At 35.7% G+C, this 17938-nt stretch overlaps 1 protein-coding gene across 2 annotated transcripts in view; it reads left to right on the top strand.

Moving 5' to 3' along the window:
* The window catches only part of ADCY2 (adenylate cyclase 2), a 203893-nt gene that overhangs the window by 148441 nt on the left and 37514 nt on the right, over nt 1-17938 (top strand). For both annotated transcript variants that reach the window (XM_077182476.1, XM_077182478.1), the window contains 3 exons: nt 1193-1262; nt 3593-3690; nt 9393-9477. In XM_077182476.1, coding sequence (XP_077038591.1) covers nt 1193-1262; nt 3593-3690; nt 9393-9477 — 253 coding nt within the window. The remainder of the gene's footprint in view (nt 1-1192; nt 1263-3592; nt 3691-9392; nt 9478-17938) is intronic.

Raw genomic sequence — 17938 nt, 5'->3', positions numbered from 1 at the left:
AATTAAGCATTCCGAGAACTGAATATGTTTACAGACCCTTTTTTTTAATGCAACTGATTGCACAGGAACAGTCTCCCAGGCAAGGAAACAAATATTTTCCATTTCACAAATTAAAGCTAATAGCTTACACTCTGCTCTGTCCACTCCTGTTCTCCAGGACTTTAATTTAGGATGTGTTCCACTGTGGTTCACTGCTGCTACTTATTTGCATTACAGACTGTCAGTTGAGAAATTCCCTTTTATTTAGGAGGCATTAGCTACACTACTAGTTTAGAGCCTAATTTAACATTATTGCTGGAAATGTTGGAAAAAAATCTCAGTCCCTGCTACTATTGTTCAAGCTCAAGTACTGCATGTCCACAGAACTATTCTGTTTAATTAATTTTTTGTTTTCAAATTTCCATTGTGCCCTTGAGGTACAAGCAGCCAAACCCTCTTGACATTTAAATATTCTATATCTTTTCAAATGTCTGTTAAAATAGATGTAGACTTTCATATTAGAACACCTCATTTTGGAAAAGTTATGTCAAGCTTTTGTCAAGGTTTACTTAGTTTAAAATTGGTTTATCATTTCAATGGAAGTATTTATGCTATTTCTCATGTTAAAGCAGGGAAGAAGGTTTTATAATCAGGAAGAAGATCAAAATTTACCTCTATAGTACAGAGCTGTGGTCAAGAAACAGAAACAGTTCAAAGACAAAATCCCTCCCCCTCTTAATAATTTTTGTTACATTTTTGTTTGCAATAGGAGTTTTTGTAAGTGTAGCTTACCTACCCACCACTCCTGCATGTTGTAACAGTGCCTTTCCTAAAGGAACCTTGTCAAGGCCTGTTTTTGTCTCAGGTCCTCTTCTGTCCATTGGATATACTGCAGTATTTTGGACATGAGTGGAATATCACTGTTAGAGTTCCATCATATAAATCTCTCCATCCATTCTCCTTAGGCATGATCAACAGAAAGACAATGGTTCATCTGAGCTTTTTTTTCATGTGTACCTTAGCAATAGAAGCCAAAAAGGAGAGGGGATTGACAGTCTCCACTTTACTGACAGTGAAATTCACCATATACACTGCAATACACTGGAACTTGCTTAATTCCAACTTATTTTCCTATTTTGCTGCATTTCAGTAATAGAAAAGGACAGGACTGTTTTCTTCCTTTGTCGGTGTTAATGTTCTTTCTCTCTTCTAGGCAGTGGCTTAAATCTGAAGACATTCAAAGGATATCACTTCTTTTCTATAATAAGACTCTGGAAAAAGAAGTAAGTTATTTTCAATAAGTTCAGTAAGTCAGGCCTTTTCATTGTTTTGTGGCCCTGTGGACCTTGAGTGTATTTGTACTCACTGACAGCTTCAGCAGGAAGATTGGGGAGTTGCCTCTTTCTGCTTTCTCATGAGCAGCTGATGGCAGCTGATGGCTGAACAGCTGTGCTTTCCTTTGGGGAAGTAAGAGGTAGGTTGGACCACAACTGGCTGTGTAAATTGGTGAATTTGATGAGAAGGGGCTAGAGGAAGTATTGCCCTGCTGTGCTCACACTGTCCAGCAAGTATCCTCTGTGTCCCATGTGGTGGCTGAATACATACTCAGTTATTTTTGTAGATATCTTTCAGTTCAAAGCATCCAAAAGGATTTTCAGATTCTTTCACAGCTCAGCAGAATAATTGTTACAGCCATCTTTGACAAAGGCATGTGTTGCTTGGCAGTGCACTAGGGTGGAAAAGGTTTCAAGGCTCCTTGAGCCTGTTTTGAGGACTTCCTAAGAGAGAAGAAGCAAGACCTGGTGTGGTCTCATCCTTGGTGTTTGGGGGTTCACTGATTGGAACAAAGCCATGCCTGTCAGCACATGAGATTTTAATGTGGTTGTTATTAACCAATGAATTCTGAAAGAGAACTTAAGAGTAATACATCATTATGTGTACTTTGGACAATGACTTGGGAGAAAATTTGGGAGCTAAGTTATTTGGCTGAGTCAATGATCCCAGTAGAAGTCCAATATCTTGATGTAGAATGCTGTGGAACAGCAAAGAGCTAATTGTTATTTTTGGATCCATTTTTTATATCATTTTTTGTTGCCTCTTAATGACTCACAAGTCCAGTCTTGGCTTTAAAGAACTTAGTAAGAAGTCTGCTTTTGATTTAAACAGAAGCTTTTCTGGCCCTATGGGACCTGAAAGTACAGAAAAATAATAAAGCAAAACAATTGTTTAACCTAAGGAGTGAATTGTTTGCCTTCATTAGGAAATGCCTGGAGAAGTGTGAAACACTGAAACAAATTTAAAAGTCGATTGGAATTCTATGAAATTTTAATAGCAGCTCAAAGTTCAAAATCATTGAACAGGACCACTACAAACATACTCGACAGGTGGAAGAGCAGAACTTGCTGCAGAGGTCAAGCAAAGACATATTTGTGCCTTGTAATCCAGTTAGATAAGTGATAAGAATTGATTTTAATTTTTCATACAATTCAAAAGTAAAAAAAGCTGTTGTGTTACCCAAGTGAGTTTCTACATATTCATGTAAAGTTTGGTGCACTGGTTTCATAGGCAGAACTTGGCAGTAGCACAGAGGCACAGCTGTGTGCTTGCAGTTGGAAGGCACAGCTCATGCACTTTCCATTTTCTGAAGTTTGCATCTCCAGCACTTTGTGAAAATAATCTTTGGTATTTTTTTCTTAGTAATTAAATCTTGAACTTTTATCTTTTGAAAAAAAAACCCAAAGCAACCTAGTATAGAGTAAGTAACTTTAATAGCTACTTAGATCATTTCCCTTTGAGTACTTAATTGCTTTCAACCTAGATATATCTATCTCAAATAGCAGAGCAACTCTGATAAATATTTCATTGCTTAATTCTCATGTCTCTAGACAGACTAATTAGAGATAAATAGATTTTTCTCATGACAAAACAGATCAAATTGACTCTCTCCTAAGAATATCAAGTGTTTAGTAGTAACATAACATTAGTAGTGGACATATGAAGCCTTTTAACAAAGACATAAAATATTTTAATTGAAGTAATAATATAGGTTCAGTAAATACCAGTGTGCTTCCTAGCTATGCTCTGTAGCACAGGTTACACTTTGCTACTTTTTGTGCTCAGAAGTTTCCTGTCTCAATTAATATTGCATTTTTTGTACCTATTTCAGCCCATTAAGTATTTATCAATAATTGAAAATCAGTTTGAGGAATTAATCACAAAGAATTTTGGAATCTGAAGAATGCTTGGTCATTCCTCAAAATATTTTAACTTATGTTTTAACTTTTTCATTTTGGTGGGTTAGGGGCGTTTTTTTTGGGAGGGGAATATTTTTGTTAATTAAACTTTTTATATTGAGTTTGGGATATTGAGTTCAGTGGAGGAACAAGGCAAAACCATTTGACACAACTGTTCTTCAATAAGCAAAAGTTTTAATGCTATGTCTGATAATCCCTAACCATGTATGTGTGGATGTGAAGTCACTGAAGAACAGGAAGTTTACTGTTGCTAAGATTTGCCTATACATATGTGCATCTTTAAGCTGAAAATTCAGTTGGGTGCTATTTTATCTGCTTTGGCAATTGCGTTTTTAACATTTGCTTTTATTTTCTTCTAGTATCGAGCAACTACTCTGCCCGCATTCAAGTATTATGTGACTTGTGCTTGTCTCATATTCTTCTGCATTTTTGTTGTACAGATTCTGGTATTGCCAAAGTAAGTGATATTTAATGTGTACTTCTTCCTATGTATATTTGCTCATTAGTGTAAAAAAAAAGAAATATAAGTAAAAAAACTGGAATTGTTAGTTTACATATGTCAGTTCATGGAAATTAAATTCAACAGAAAAGACTGGGGATTTCAGCCAATGTTCAAAGTTAGGCTTCTTTCTAATTTTAAACACTGTTGATAGTTTTATGCCAAACATTAGTAAAATTTCTTCATTCCTTTTAGTTTCTTTCATTGCATTTAAAAATAAGTGTGACAGTTGGACATTAGAGTGAGACAAAATGGATTACAGACTTGTCACTGTGATAAATCACTGTATGTAACTTATGACTATGATAATACTGCTATACTGAGTATGAAAACAGAGCATTAATAACCATAAAGGGTACATTTATAAAGTTAATTTTGGAATACTAAAATCCATTTCTGGAATAAATCTTTTTATTAGAATTTATACATTATGAGATGATTTATATTTGTGCTTCTTGATTTGTGCTTTCTACAGAAAGGCTGAAAACTGGAAGACAATTCCAATATAGGATGTTTTATTAGACTTCTTAAAAATAAATTTTGTGGCTGATTGTTTACACAGGGAAAATTTGGTTTTTGTTTTATAGCAATTGTTTCTAAAGCAAACACTTCATATTCCCTGTCATATAGTAATTCTTAACTCATAGTCCTTTCTCCTGTAGAGTACTTTCAAGATTATTATTTATAACCACAGTTGTGTGATTGGTCTTGTTCTGTAGTATTTACTCACATTTTAATTCAAAGCCAGAAGGAAGTGTTAGGAAATTATAAATTGACTTTCTATCCTGCAGACTTAGAACATGTATAAAGCTTTATGGACTTCTATTCAGATGTTACAGCAGCAATTTCCCAGCAAATTTCTCAAATGGAGGCACAAAGCAAGGGACACTCTTCCAAGAATTGAGCAGTATCCTGCACATATTTGAGTGTGACTTTAAGCATTATTAAAAATATGAGGTTAAGACATGGTAAAGTTTATTTTACAAGCTCATACTGTATTTTGATAAGTAAAAGAATTAGTTCAGAGAAACTCTTGTTTTGCCACATCCCAAAAGGCAAAGGTGAATCTAACTGCTCCCAGCCAGCAGTATGATTTTTTTGGTTTTTATTTTAGTAATAAAAATTAATCTGGATTTATCATCTCTCTTACATGTGGTCAGACATTCGTTTTGCTCTATCCTTACTATGTTGCTTAAACCAATTCTTTATCTCATTAAAATTGATCAGAATATCAGTGAACTCTAGGGAGCTGTATTCAGCTAAGGAAAATATCCTCCAACTTGCTGGTATTTCTGTTATTTCTAACATCAGAGCAAAAGACACTTAAAATGCTTTGTCATTTTCATTACCAAAATGTTAAATGTCTTATGATCCTTTTGTAGGGCTGCATATCAAATTGTAAAAGCAAGAGTGTAAAATCAGGTATTACAAATACATGAATGGTATTCAGCTTCAGGTGGTCTGTGGATTATTTTAATAGATGTAAAAATGGAATCCAGAAAGGGAAGGTATTATACAGGCACCTGCAACTCTCTAGAAACTTAGGAGCTTTGCAAGTTAAGAGCAACAACCACAAAAGCTGAAAAACCACCAGTGTATGTAGTCATCGCAAATGCAACTTCAATTGAACATACTCCAATGCTGCAAATGTTATTTCCTAATAAATTCTATCTACCCTTATTGTTTTCTTACAAAAGTTCTCCAGGATTTTTAAATGGTGATCTAATGAAGACAGGGAGATGAACTAAATCTGTCACTGGGTTGTATTGATTCACGATTCCATTAACCTGATTCTGCAGTAGTGTAATATCATTGATTTCTGTGCAGGCACACAGTCTGCTACTTGAAAGTAGATTTGGAGATATTTGATGATGGATAACATCCAGCAAGTTGCAAGTACTAAGTAATATTTTTAAGATCACCAGACATTTTTTTCAAGGCTGGAAAAATTTATTAATGTCTTAATTTTCTTGGGGTTAGTAAAGTGATGTAGTGTTTTAATAATAAGCTTTACACAAAGTGGTAATTATAAATTTAATCAAGAAAACAATATCTTGGGGTGAAATATATGATGAGGAGTAGGTCTTCATTGGCATTAAATAAAAGCAAATCTTTATCATTACAGTTCCTTGGAACAGGCCTGCAGTAGCTCTCTAGAATTCTTGGTTTACCAAATGAGAGAAGTATGCCTATTAATTCACAGCAACCCTACACTCTTTATTAAGCAAACAGAATTGGTACTAGCATGGAATTGGTACTGTTGGTTTCTTGAAATACAGACTGGTGAATTGATGAAAGTATATTTCTATTGAACAGGAGGTACTTCTTATTGTATTCAAGTAAGGGATTGTATTTAGGCTACATTTAAGATTCTTCCAAAGTCTCCACTCTCTGAGGCCATCGTGTTCCTGAGTCATGCCAAACTAACAGTCAAACATGGTTAGGAGGCCTTCACATTATATTTTTGATCAGGCACAAGTGAATTTCTTCATAGGGGAGGGAGTACTCAGAAAGTTTGCCTGAAAGCAGGCACAGAAGATAGAAGATGGTATAAGTGAAAGGAAAGCATTATTACTATTTTTCCCCTGTATTAAAACAAACAAAATTCCGTAGTTCAAGTGGAATTATAAAACTGAACTGATACTGTTTTAACATTGAAACTGCCATACAGTCTCCATAGATATTGAATCTTTTGATGGCTTAGTGAAAGTATCAATGCCTTTAAGAAATAAATAGCTACTATTAGATACCAAAAAAGTCTGAATTCAGTATTGGCTTGTATAATTGTCAGTTGCAGTGGCTTCATTGTGATTTTATCCCCTCAAGAGAATTTGCAGTCTTATTGTTCAGAACATGGATAACAATTATCTACAAGCTAAGGAAATGCTCTGCATTAAAGGACATGTGCCAAAAGTCACATATTTTCCTAAAAGTTACAAAATTGTAGGAAAAAAACCACATTCTTTACTGCATTTTTCAATATCTTTATTGAAAAATAAAGGTATTGAATTTCTGGTTTTCAGTTAAAAAAAATTCTGAAGAATTTAAGAATAAAAAGAAATTTCTGGTTTTCAGTTAAATAGGTACTGAGATACACATAAATATAATTTTTTTCCAATCTTGTACCACTGACAAAAATGAATTGTCCGAAGCAGATATTTCCTAATGAAACCAGAAAAATGCAAGGTTAGCAAAGATCATAAATTATATTGGCATGGAATTACCTGAAGCTTGAAAAATTCTCATATTGCTTCCTCACTTTTCAACTGTCTCTCTGTAGTTTATGATCAAGGGTTGTCCTGTTTGGGTTTCTGGTGGGGGACTGTAGCAGGGAGCAGAATGAGGTCATTCCTTGAAGCATAGAAGAGGCAGTTAAACACTTACCTGGCTTATGCAATTTCAGGTGCACCTCTGACTAAATATTCTGCCCAAATCTGTCAATGTAATGCATTTGGTAACTCTACATAACAAAAGCAAGGTTGGTTTACTGTAAAGACCTGTACTTGTTTTCTAATGTTTCAGTGACAAAAAAGAAATCATATTATGGCTTTCCTATGGTCATTGCTTCAAACGAGACTTGTTTATGGTGGCACTTAATTTTTAGCATTTTGGTTCTCTTCATACTATTTTCAGCCCACTTCCTTTCTTCTAGGAGCAGCATGAAACCATTTTGTCTCAGCATAAGTGAAACAGAAGTCTTGCTGTTCCCAGAAAAAAGAGGGTGTGGGGAGCAAAAATACTATGGGTTTTCATCACTCAAATCTGGATTCTAAGATACCACTTTTTATTACCTTCAGTCTTTTTCTCTTTGTCCTGTTCACCTTGCTGTGTAATTCTTGTGCTCCCTCAATAACATCATTGATTATGTGAAGCTGCTACAAAGACCTTTTGTTCTTGTCTGTTGCCCGGGAGATTAAGTACTCTTTGCATAAGCTCTCTTTATGCCACGTTAATTTTATTTCCCTTGCTCTCCAGTTTCTCAAACATCTTCATTTCTTCTGCTGAAAGGATGCACTCCAAACTTGACTGATAAGGCTATTCTTGTGTTGAGCCATTTTTTATGGTGTGGAGGCCCCTTTCTTGTATTCTTCATATCAAAGAAAGAATAGTTATATTTTGAAATGTAGGAAAGGTTCTTTGAATGTTAATTAAGGATATATAAGATTGGCAATGTTTATGTATATGTAAAAAATAAACCTGTTTCTTTCCTAACTGGCCCTGATTTTAGTTTCCAATTTTTTTTTCTTTTCTTTCATCTCTTCTGTAGCTTATGAGAGTTTTCAATTCCTAAGAGTAGAATACTAGTTTTAATACTCTGATGTACTGCTTACTGTCTCAGTCTCAATGAGAAAATCTTGGAGAACATGTATTCATAAACAATAATGATCTTCAAATGACTTTTTAAAGAAATACTATTTCATAATTAATATATGTTATTGATTCTCAGTCATTTGTTTTTCATCAGGTCTGCTGATGCAGCCCAAAATCTGATGATTAATACTTAATATATAACAAGTTCTCTGAATGTTTGGAAAGGAAGCTCATTAATTACTCTCCAAAATGCTTTTAATGTCATCAGATTTGTTGGTGATGTTAATGCTTTTTTGTTCTTTCCTGAAAATATATTGTATAACACTGTTGTTAAAACAGATCAAAATGTTTCTTAATATTTCTGGCAAATAATGTCTAGTAAGTTAAGATGTTTGCTGAGGCTCAAAGGAGTTGAGAATTATATTTTTTTTAATTCTGTAAAAGTGTCAAATCTGAGGCTAAATCTGAAAGCAGGTACTCAGGTGAGGGACTTCATGACTGCATCTAGGTCCCATGCTTAAACAACTCTGTTGATTCCAGAGCTTCTGGTCTTCTTCTCTTGGCATTCATTAAACATAATTAGGTTCCACTGGATCTTTCCTTAAGCAGATGTGCTGAGAAGCTCTTACATGGTGCCTGATGGAGCAATTATGCTCTACTGTGGTGTTCCTAGAGAGAGATTTCCACATTTGCAGAATGAATGAAGGAAGGAATGAATGAAGAAATGCACAGATTGTTACTGATTCTCTGTTTACTGAGTATCCAAGGATGCTGCTTTGGCTAGACCTTCCTATTTATAACACACAAGAAAAGGATGAATGGTAGCACTGAGTAAGGATGATCAGCATCACAGCTTCTGCTGCAAGACACTGAAAATGGACATCACTGACCTGTGCAGTTTTCTGCATTTAGGGGGGAATGTTCACTACCAGCAAGTTTATTTTGTGTGTCTATTAGGCTCTATTATTATTGTAAAATCAACCAAAAAAAAAACCCAAAACTAAAGCATCAAGGATCTTCTTTAGTACAGGCTTTCTAAAGTTAAAATGAAACAAAGCATTGCTTCTCTTAATGTACTCTGTCTTTATACGTGTGGAAATTATTAGCTTCTCATGTTAATAACTTTGAAAGTTAGAATTAATTTAATTCAAGCATTCCTGAAGTGAGAAAATGGCTGGGGAAATGCCTGTCATTCAGGAGAGGGTTTGAATTGGTTTTCCATGGTGTTGATGTTTGGAAGTTGCAACTTGCATATAGTACTTTTTCATATCATCAGTATTATAGACAAAGAAATTTCATGTTACAAATGTGTAACCAAGAAATTAATACCTGTTTTCCTTTTCTTCTAGAACATCTATTCTTGGAATTTCATTTGGAGCTGCATTTCTCTTCCTTTCCTTCATTTTGTTTATCTGTTTTGCTGGACAGCTTTTGGTAGGTATTCAAGGAAATCTAATCCATTAGTTGATGGGTGCTTTGAAATAACATGTTCTGATTTTGCCAAGTCACTCTGCCTTCGCAGAGTACCAGTTAAAGAAAGAAGGATTTGCATACTCAGGCTCCTATGGACATTCTTTTGTCCATGTTGGTTTCTTGTAAAATGTCCTGATTTATCTGAAAAGCAGAAAATGCCAATTGCCAACGCAGTAGTTGTCTGTATTGACACTAATATTCTGTTTCTCTTATGAAACTGGATCATCTGAGAGGTTTTCATTATTGTTTGATAGATTGCCTTTTCAAATTTTTTTTGCTATTGTGCTTACAGGAGGTGACTTATGATTGCTTTAATTTGCAGGATTGTGTATTTGTTTAAGTATTGTATAAGACCATTTTCTGAGTTTAAAGAATATTTCACCATAACAATTTCATTTGAAATATAAAAATGTTTTAGTAAATTTCCAGTTTTGTCACTGTGTGGTCCAGGTGTTATTATAATACCTATAAGTGTATGTAATATTATGCTGAATTTAAGAATTTAATTCACTATTTGAGCAAACCATTTTGCCTTTCAGCATGTCTCTCCTTTCAGTTCTCAAATAGATCCAACACAGAACTCCATTTATAATAAGGATACGGAGTTTCATGATTTGTAACAAAGTGAATGCAATTTGGATATGGCATCCCCACTTGTCCTCCTCTGTCTTTGCATAAGTTCACATAGAGAAAACTAGAAGATCTTTTATTAAAAAAGCACACGGGAAAGACAATTACTTCAGTATGCAGTAAAACAGTATGACAAGGTAGTTAAAGAAAAAACCCAGAGGAAGTAGGTTTTTATAATTTCTCTCTCTTATGAGGCTTGTAATTAACCAGGACATGTTTTTAATAAAATATAATTAATATACATTTTAGTTACCTTTCCAATAAGTTAGGGATGCTGCCACTGCTCAGGAATTAATCTGAAATATAATGCAATGATAATCTTAAATATTTTTAATCACTAGAGTGAGGTCTTAGAGGTATTGCTATTACTTAACAGCAAAAATTAGTTCTTAGGTAATGTTATACTTGACTTCTGTTTGTTATTGACAGTAAATTGAGCATAAAATGATGAAGTCAGAGTACAGTTCTTGAATAAGCTAATTTTAAAAAATCCTTCAAGGAAAAGCCAGCCTTTTCCAGTAGGAAAAAGAGGTGCTAATGAAATGGTATCAAGAAGTGCTGGGGCATACATTCTTATGGGCCTTTTATTTATAGTGTTACTTAGAAGGAATACAAATACATTTTTCTGCATTTAAAGAGATGGCTAAGCAATATCCCAAGTCAGAGTTGTAGATTTGGGCCACTTGAATAATATCTGACACCTATTTTCAATGCCTTTTTGCCCATGTCACAATAAGTACTGTAAATACTGTGAATAGCAATGGAGACCCATCATTGCATTTCTGATGACTTGCCAGTTGTCATGTTCTAACCTCAGCAACTTGAAGAGGAGTTATTTATGTCCATGTCTTTGTGAGTTCAGCTGCTCTAATACAGAAACTATGCTGTTAAGAAGATTTCAGAAAGTTATGACCATAGTTGATGCAGTGTTGTCTTTCCTTCATGTGCATGGATGTAGTTCTTAAGATGACGAGAACCCACCTTAAGGTGACAAGAACCTAGGTCTTCCCCACAAGGTGGGAAACAAGCAGTAGGTTTTCCTTTCCCTTGTTCTCTCCCTAAGATTTCTTCCTTTGTGTCAAAATCCAAGCATTGTTTTGCAGCTTTAACCACAGTGACACCCTATGTTATATTTTGGTAGCATATTTATTGCACAGTCTGACCCATCACTGTAAATGTTTTTTTTTTTAGAAGTAAAAGTCTAAAATTTCAAGGAAACTAATAGTGATATCTGAGTTTTCACACAACAGTGACACTGTTAACAGAAATCAGGCTTTATCATCCTAAGGCTGAAAAGGTTTGGGTTTATTTGGGGCTTTTTCACATGTCTTTTTCTAAAGAGGTACATTTCGGATTCCCTTATAGAAGGCACGTAGTAAATGTGGATTTGCTTGTGTGCACATGCACTTACACACAATTACAGAGTTTAAAATCATCAAATATCTCTCATCTAAAAATGCACCAAAATACCCAAGAATTTTTTGTGCCTGTCTGATCCTGAGAGATTAAATCTGGTGAGTTAGCTACAGGCACTCGCCCAGCTGCTCACTCACTCTGCCTCACTCAGAAGGATGGGGTAGGAAAATACAATGAGAAAGCTCATGGCTTGAGATAAGGCAGGGAGATCACTGACCAGTTATTTTCAGAGAACATGCAGATTGAACTTGGGGATAATTGATGTAATTTATTGCTAATTAGGATAGATTGGCATTGTAAGAAACAAAACCAAACATTAAAGCCACACCATTACACCTCCCTTTCCCAAATTTACCTTCACTCCTCTGCTACAGATTCCTCTACCTTCTGTCAACAAGAACAAGTAGGGGAGAGTGGTTGGTGCATAGACATTTCTCTGCTGCTCCTTCCTTTCCCAGTTCCACCCTACTCAATTTTCAGGACTCCACAGGCTGCAGTTCCTTCAGGAACATCACCTGCTCCAGCACAGATCTTCCATGAGCTTCCATGAGTCGTGCTCCAGCATGGAGCGCCTGCTCCTCCAGCCTTGGGGTTCCCTCTTCTGTTTCTCTCTTTGTGTTCCCTCCTCCTTTCTCTGCCCAACATTTTGGGCTTGTTCTTGCCCTGGTGTTCCCAAGGTGCCCAGCCAGGGTCAGGCCTCACCACCAACCTGAGCTCTAGAACTGCAGTAGCAGTCAAATATTTACAGAGTGGGACCTGAAATGCCAGTAAAGACAGCAAAATCTAAGTTCAGTTTAGGACACCTGGGTATCACTGTGTTATATGTGCTTGTCTTAGTACTTTTGACACTTTGCACTCTCAGTCTTCACCTATTACATGTGGCTGTAACCACCACAGACTAAATCCCCCAAAAAAACAACATTGAACAAATTTCTCTGTGTGATTTTCATTTCATTGGCAAAACAAAAAACTCGATCCAGACTGTAATGCTAAAATTACTAGCTCTTATAGAATTTAATTGCAATATTGTAAGTATAGATTTATGCTCACTGTTTCACTCTGAGTTTATTAATTGATTCTGCTGTTAGGCAGCACTGCAGCGTGGCCCAGCTCAGTCTGGGGCGAAGTGATAATTCAGCCATTAGAGAAGAATAGGAATTTTTCCATCAAACAATGCAGCACCGTAGAAGCACAAATAAGGAGGTTACAGACTTCCAGAGCCTGTCTTTGTGGCATCCCCTGCTGGTCTTGGGCAAACAGGCCAAGGGCAGGGAGAGCTGACAGTTCTCACAGAAATAGTCATTTGCCCATAGGCATTAAACCTTGCTCAATCCTAGCTAAAATGGCATATATACTGAAACTTGAAAGGAATTTATATGTTCTATATTCAAATTATTTTTTTGTGCCTATTAATTTTTTAAATTTTTTTTTGGATAGTCGCAGTATTCAGAGATACTCATAATCTTAAAGATTATGAATATTTTTAGTCAAAGATCCTTTTTGTCTTATTTTTTCATATTCTAAATGTAAGCCCTTCTTTTTAATTAACTTTGAATATTTTCTTTTCATTTCCCTCGAGGCATTTTTTTTCCCAGATAGAGGAATAGAGGACAGTGATTGTCCTTTAGCTCAGGTATTTTCTGTGTCTCTTCCCTTTATCTTCTTGAAGTACAGATGAGTTCATAGAATACATGTGAAATGCCTCAGACCTGGTAAGTGTTAGATGTGTTTTACCTCCTGCTGTGAAGGCAAGGAAGCAATCATCTGGCACCTAAATGATAAGTTGGAAAATGTAATGCATTCAGTGGGGGAAAAAAAACACACTAAGCATGTAAAGGAAAAATCTTTGGAGTAGCTGAGGTAGCTGGCCAAAGAAGTATTTTTCTCAAGGAGATGTTCTTTATGCATTGGTGCAAGTACTGTCTCAAAAATCTATTTGCATTACCTGGGACATACATGCACTCAATTGATGTGACATTCTCTTTGTGCCAGTAACATTTTATTATTATGAAATGGGTTTTTTTTGCTGCATAAGCCTATACCTTGCAAACCTGTTTGACTACTTAAGTTAACAGAGAAGATAGAAGTAATGTCATCTGATCTGGACATGTTTATAGTCTCTCTTAGATGCCCAGTTGAACAATGGAATTAGGCCCAATTGAACAATGGAATTAGAAGAACACGGTACCAACAGAATAAACAGCAGAAAATAACTGGATTCACAGTTGAGAAAGATGTTCTGATTTGAGGTTACTGAAGTCTCTGACAAAGGGCAGCCAGTACATGAGCCCTGTTCCTGCTAGAAGAGAGCATATTATTTACACCACATCACTGCATACAGAGTGATCTTTACCTTTTTTTGCAGGGGCTTGTATTTAATTTTAAAGCAACTGGCATTAGTACTTAGGTACAGTTATAATTACTGTGTACACAAAAAATATTTAAAAGCTCTTGTAAGGAGAGAAATGTCAGCACCAACACTACTTGGAAATTATTTTCAATCTGGAGTTTTGCCTTTGAAATGAGTGTCTTTTAATACAGATGTAGATGAAAGATCTAGGCCCTTTCGTTCCTTCAATTGTAAGGCTTTGCCACTAAATGAAGATTAAAACAGGGATGATTAGACAAGGAAAACCTAAAGAAGCACTTTGGCACCTACAGCAGGGTCCATGAAAGAAGCTCATCAATCCTAAAAGTCATTCTGATGAGTCTCTAGTAGGGGCACTACAACAGCAAATCCATCACCACTTAGTTAAGTACCATGTTCAGACTTCAGGAATTTTTATAAGTGTACTGATTTCAGTAACAAAAATCCTTCTTCTTACTGAGCTTCTTGAGTTACATATTTACAACATTAGTTACATGATTGAAGCCAGCTGGAGAATTTCCTAACTTGGTGAAAACCACATTGTTTATGTCTGCTTTGCCAAAAATTCTCTTTTAATAATTCTTTAAATCCAGCAATGCTGCCCTTTAGTGTTTTTACCCGTGATGAGAGATTGCAGGTTAATTTCAAATACCCAAGTGTGCTTCCTAGTGTGCAAACAATTTTTCCTATGATTATTAAAAAAGCAGAAAAGCAGAGAACATCCAGATTGTTTTCAGTGGTCTGTACATGTATTACCTGAGTGCTGATACCTGTGATGTGCTAGTACTGGAATATGGGCTCAGATCAGAGCTCCTGTTGTGTGAGACAGTTTTTGGATGGTAGAATCTCCCTTGGAGATCGAGACTTGGCCAATGTAGAACGCAGCATTTGGAAATCCTTCCTCTAGTTCAGTGCCCTGAGCGTTGTCCTTAAAATGTCATTCAGGTTTGAGTCTTCTCGGAGCTGGTGGCTCTTAAATATTTCCTGAGAAAAATTAAAACCTTGATGGGAGGGACTGAGAATACCTTAAAGTAGCATATAACACAGTGACTGTATGTTTTCTTGAGTGAGGAAAGCAGCACAGGAAGTGCCAGGACTGAACTCTGACTGCCTAAAGGCATATTTGTATTTACTGTTAGATATTCACTGTTGTTAGATATTTATCTATTATTAATTACCTGTTATTAGTAGATATTTAGAATAGAGACTTGACAAGGTAAAGACCTTGTCAAGCCTCTATGGGGGCTGAAACGATGCCTTAAGTTTTAGCTTTCACATTTTTCAGATTCCGTACTGCCTTGGTGTGTGACTCTGAATTTCATATAACATGTTAGCAAGTTCTCTCCACAGTTTAGTTAGACAAAAGAATCCTTTTCCACCCCAAGAACCAAGGACTTAGTCACAGCTTGGGGCACAAAAAGTGTAAACAACGGCAAATTGAGGAGAGCAAATTGGCAAGATGGGACTTCATAACCTGAAGCTGTAATTGGATAATTAACCCCAGTATGTAAATGGACCAAAATTTATAAAAGTGTGAAAACTTGTGACCAATCATCCATCTCGCTTCCATCTTGGGTCCATCTTGGATCCATCTTTGGTAGAGCAATGGCTGGGCTCTTGTACTGCCCAAGGTGTATCCTTTGAAGACCTTTTAATAAATACCTATTTTATTCCTTCTTAACTCTGTCCAGCCTCTGTTCCAGGTCAGCCTGGAACACTGCTGTGTTCTTTCCTTTGAATGACACAACTGAAGTGAACAACATGGCCATTTTAACATGACCTATCGTAAAGGATGATTAACACTGCAAAGTATGGTGAAATTAAAAACGTGATGCTGACTTTAGTTTTTGCTGTTATTTCTTTATTCAGGATTCTAGGTTTTGTCCAGTCACTTGCATGAGGTAGAAGTTGAGTAGACTTTTCACCTAGATGCATTTTGTATGATTCAAAATTCCTGGCTTAGATTTACAGGTGCCACCATGAAATTCAAAATCTTGGTGTTACAGTACTTGTTTTAGAAGTACTTTGTCAACATTAGGAGCATTAATAAGTATGTAAAGTAAAAGCTTGTGTCTGTATAGCAAAATCCCCCTTCTCCAAGCTTAGGTGAATGTAATTTCTGTCAGCAAGTTCTTTGGGTTTGAACTTTGGTGTCTTCTTCAACTCTGAGAGAAAACGAGCATGTTAAAAATCTGAATTTTGTTTCTCTTGATTGCATTCTTTGAAGCATCAGTATTGGTAAAATATCGAGTTGTATTTGAATGCAAAATTAAAAGAACAACAATAGAACTATAGAAAATCTGATTCACTGTCTTTTTCTGTAAATAAGAAGTTTTCAGTGAAGATGTTCCAGCCTCAACTAGCATCTGAAGGAGAAGTGTGACAGCTCTTGAAACACTGTCTTTCATCTACAACATAGCTGTCACAATTAGTTCTCGCACCAGTTCCTTGATCCCACTCAGAAAGACAGCATTCATCTTATTAAATGCTGAAGTAGGTTTTTGTGTGTGGAAAGACAACACAGGATACATTTTTAATGTCCTGAATATTCAAAATAAGTTATTACTCATTATCATGCTGTGCTGTCATATCAGATTTTACACGTTCAGATGAAAAGGTAATACATTAGTCACCTCTCATGCTACAAATACCTATTATTTCTAGTCAGAAAATGATAAACACTGAACCATATTCTGCAAGCTCCACTTAGAATAAACACTGTGATACTCTCTAATGCTACTGAGATCTGATGTTTTATCCTCCTTGCATGCTTTCAACAACTGATTCTTTCTTTAATCTCATTCTCCATTTTATTCAGAAAATTGCAAAGGAGACATAACACAATAAAAATGTATGATGGAATCAGCAAAATAAACCTGCCTAAGTCTGCTTTTAAGAGTGGTTTTAATGATTACCCCCACCCCTCCAGTTCTGCTTCTAGGGATTCCCCAGATTTTTAGCAGTACTGAACTGCTGCAGTAGGACTAGATATGGGCTGGGTCTGGAGTGCTCAAAAGTGTAATGAAGTTCAGCAAATCTGTTATTCACACAGAGAATTATTATTCAACAATGTATTTTTTCATGTCTTCCAAGGAATATCTACTCAATGGCTTAAACATTTTTAGGGTTTTGTCACAAGTTTTCCTTTCAGGACTCTCACTGGCTTAACAAATAAGGTGGGGAGGGCAGATGTGCCAAATAAACAGGGGTCTTCCCCCTCCAGAACTCAGAGCTGTGCATTAACAGACTGGTAAGAAATACATCACTCTGTTGTGCTTCTGTTTGACAAGTGAAAATAACTACCTAGAACTTAATTTTTAAAGTTGCACTCTTACCATAACTCACATTGTTCTTCTGGCTAGAGCCATCAGTGTCTTGTAATTTTAGGAAGAGCACTGGAAATAATCCCTCTTATTGATTAATCACATTGTCTGAATGATACATTGTTTCCTGAAATTTATGTTGTTTTCCAGGCCTGTTCTAAGTGATAAAGTTGCTTTGGTTTTGGTTGGTTTTTTTTTTCCCTAATGATATCAGGAAAACATTTTTGTGAAGAAGTGTAGAAAATCAGTCCAATAAGTTCTCCTTGCTAAAATATATTAGCAAGGTCAGATGATATTGTTCAAAAACCTTGTAAACAAAGAAAAAATGGAATTATTGCAAGGCATTTTATACAGAAGTTACATAAGCCTGTACCTGTTTTCCAGACACTTTAAAAACAAAGGAAGTTCTCAGCAATACATGCTGTTCTCAGCATGGGCATTGCTAAGTAGTCTCAGCAATTCTATACTGTAATTTTTTTTTCAATTATTACTTTCAAATACAAAGAAAGTTCAAATTTAACAATTGGAAGCACTGATGTTAAAGTAGAAAAGTTTGAAAAGTCACCATCATTTGATGCCGACATTCTTGTAGTTAGATACTGGAGTTTAGCAGAGATTTTTTTCTGTGTGAAAGTTAGTTTTATCCTCAGAATTAAGATAATACAAACCGTTAAGATAACACAAA

The sequence above is a fragment of the Agelaius phoeniceus genome, chromosome 1, assembly GCF_051311805.1.
Source record: "Agelaius phoeniceus isolate bAgePho1 chromosome 1, bAgePho1.hap1, whole genome shotgun sequence".
Taxonomy (NCBI): Eukaryota; Metazoa; Chordata; class Aves; order Passeriformes; family Icteridae; genus Agelaius; species Agelaius phoeniceus.
Note: the sequence above shows the minus strand (reverse complement) of the source record. Positions and strands in the feature narration are given on the sequence as shown.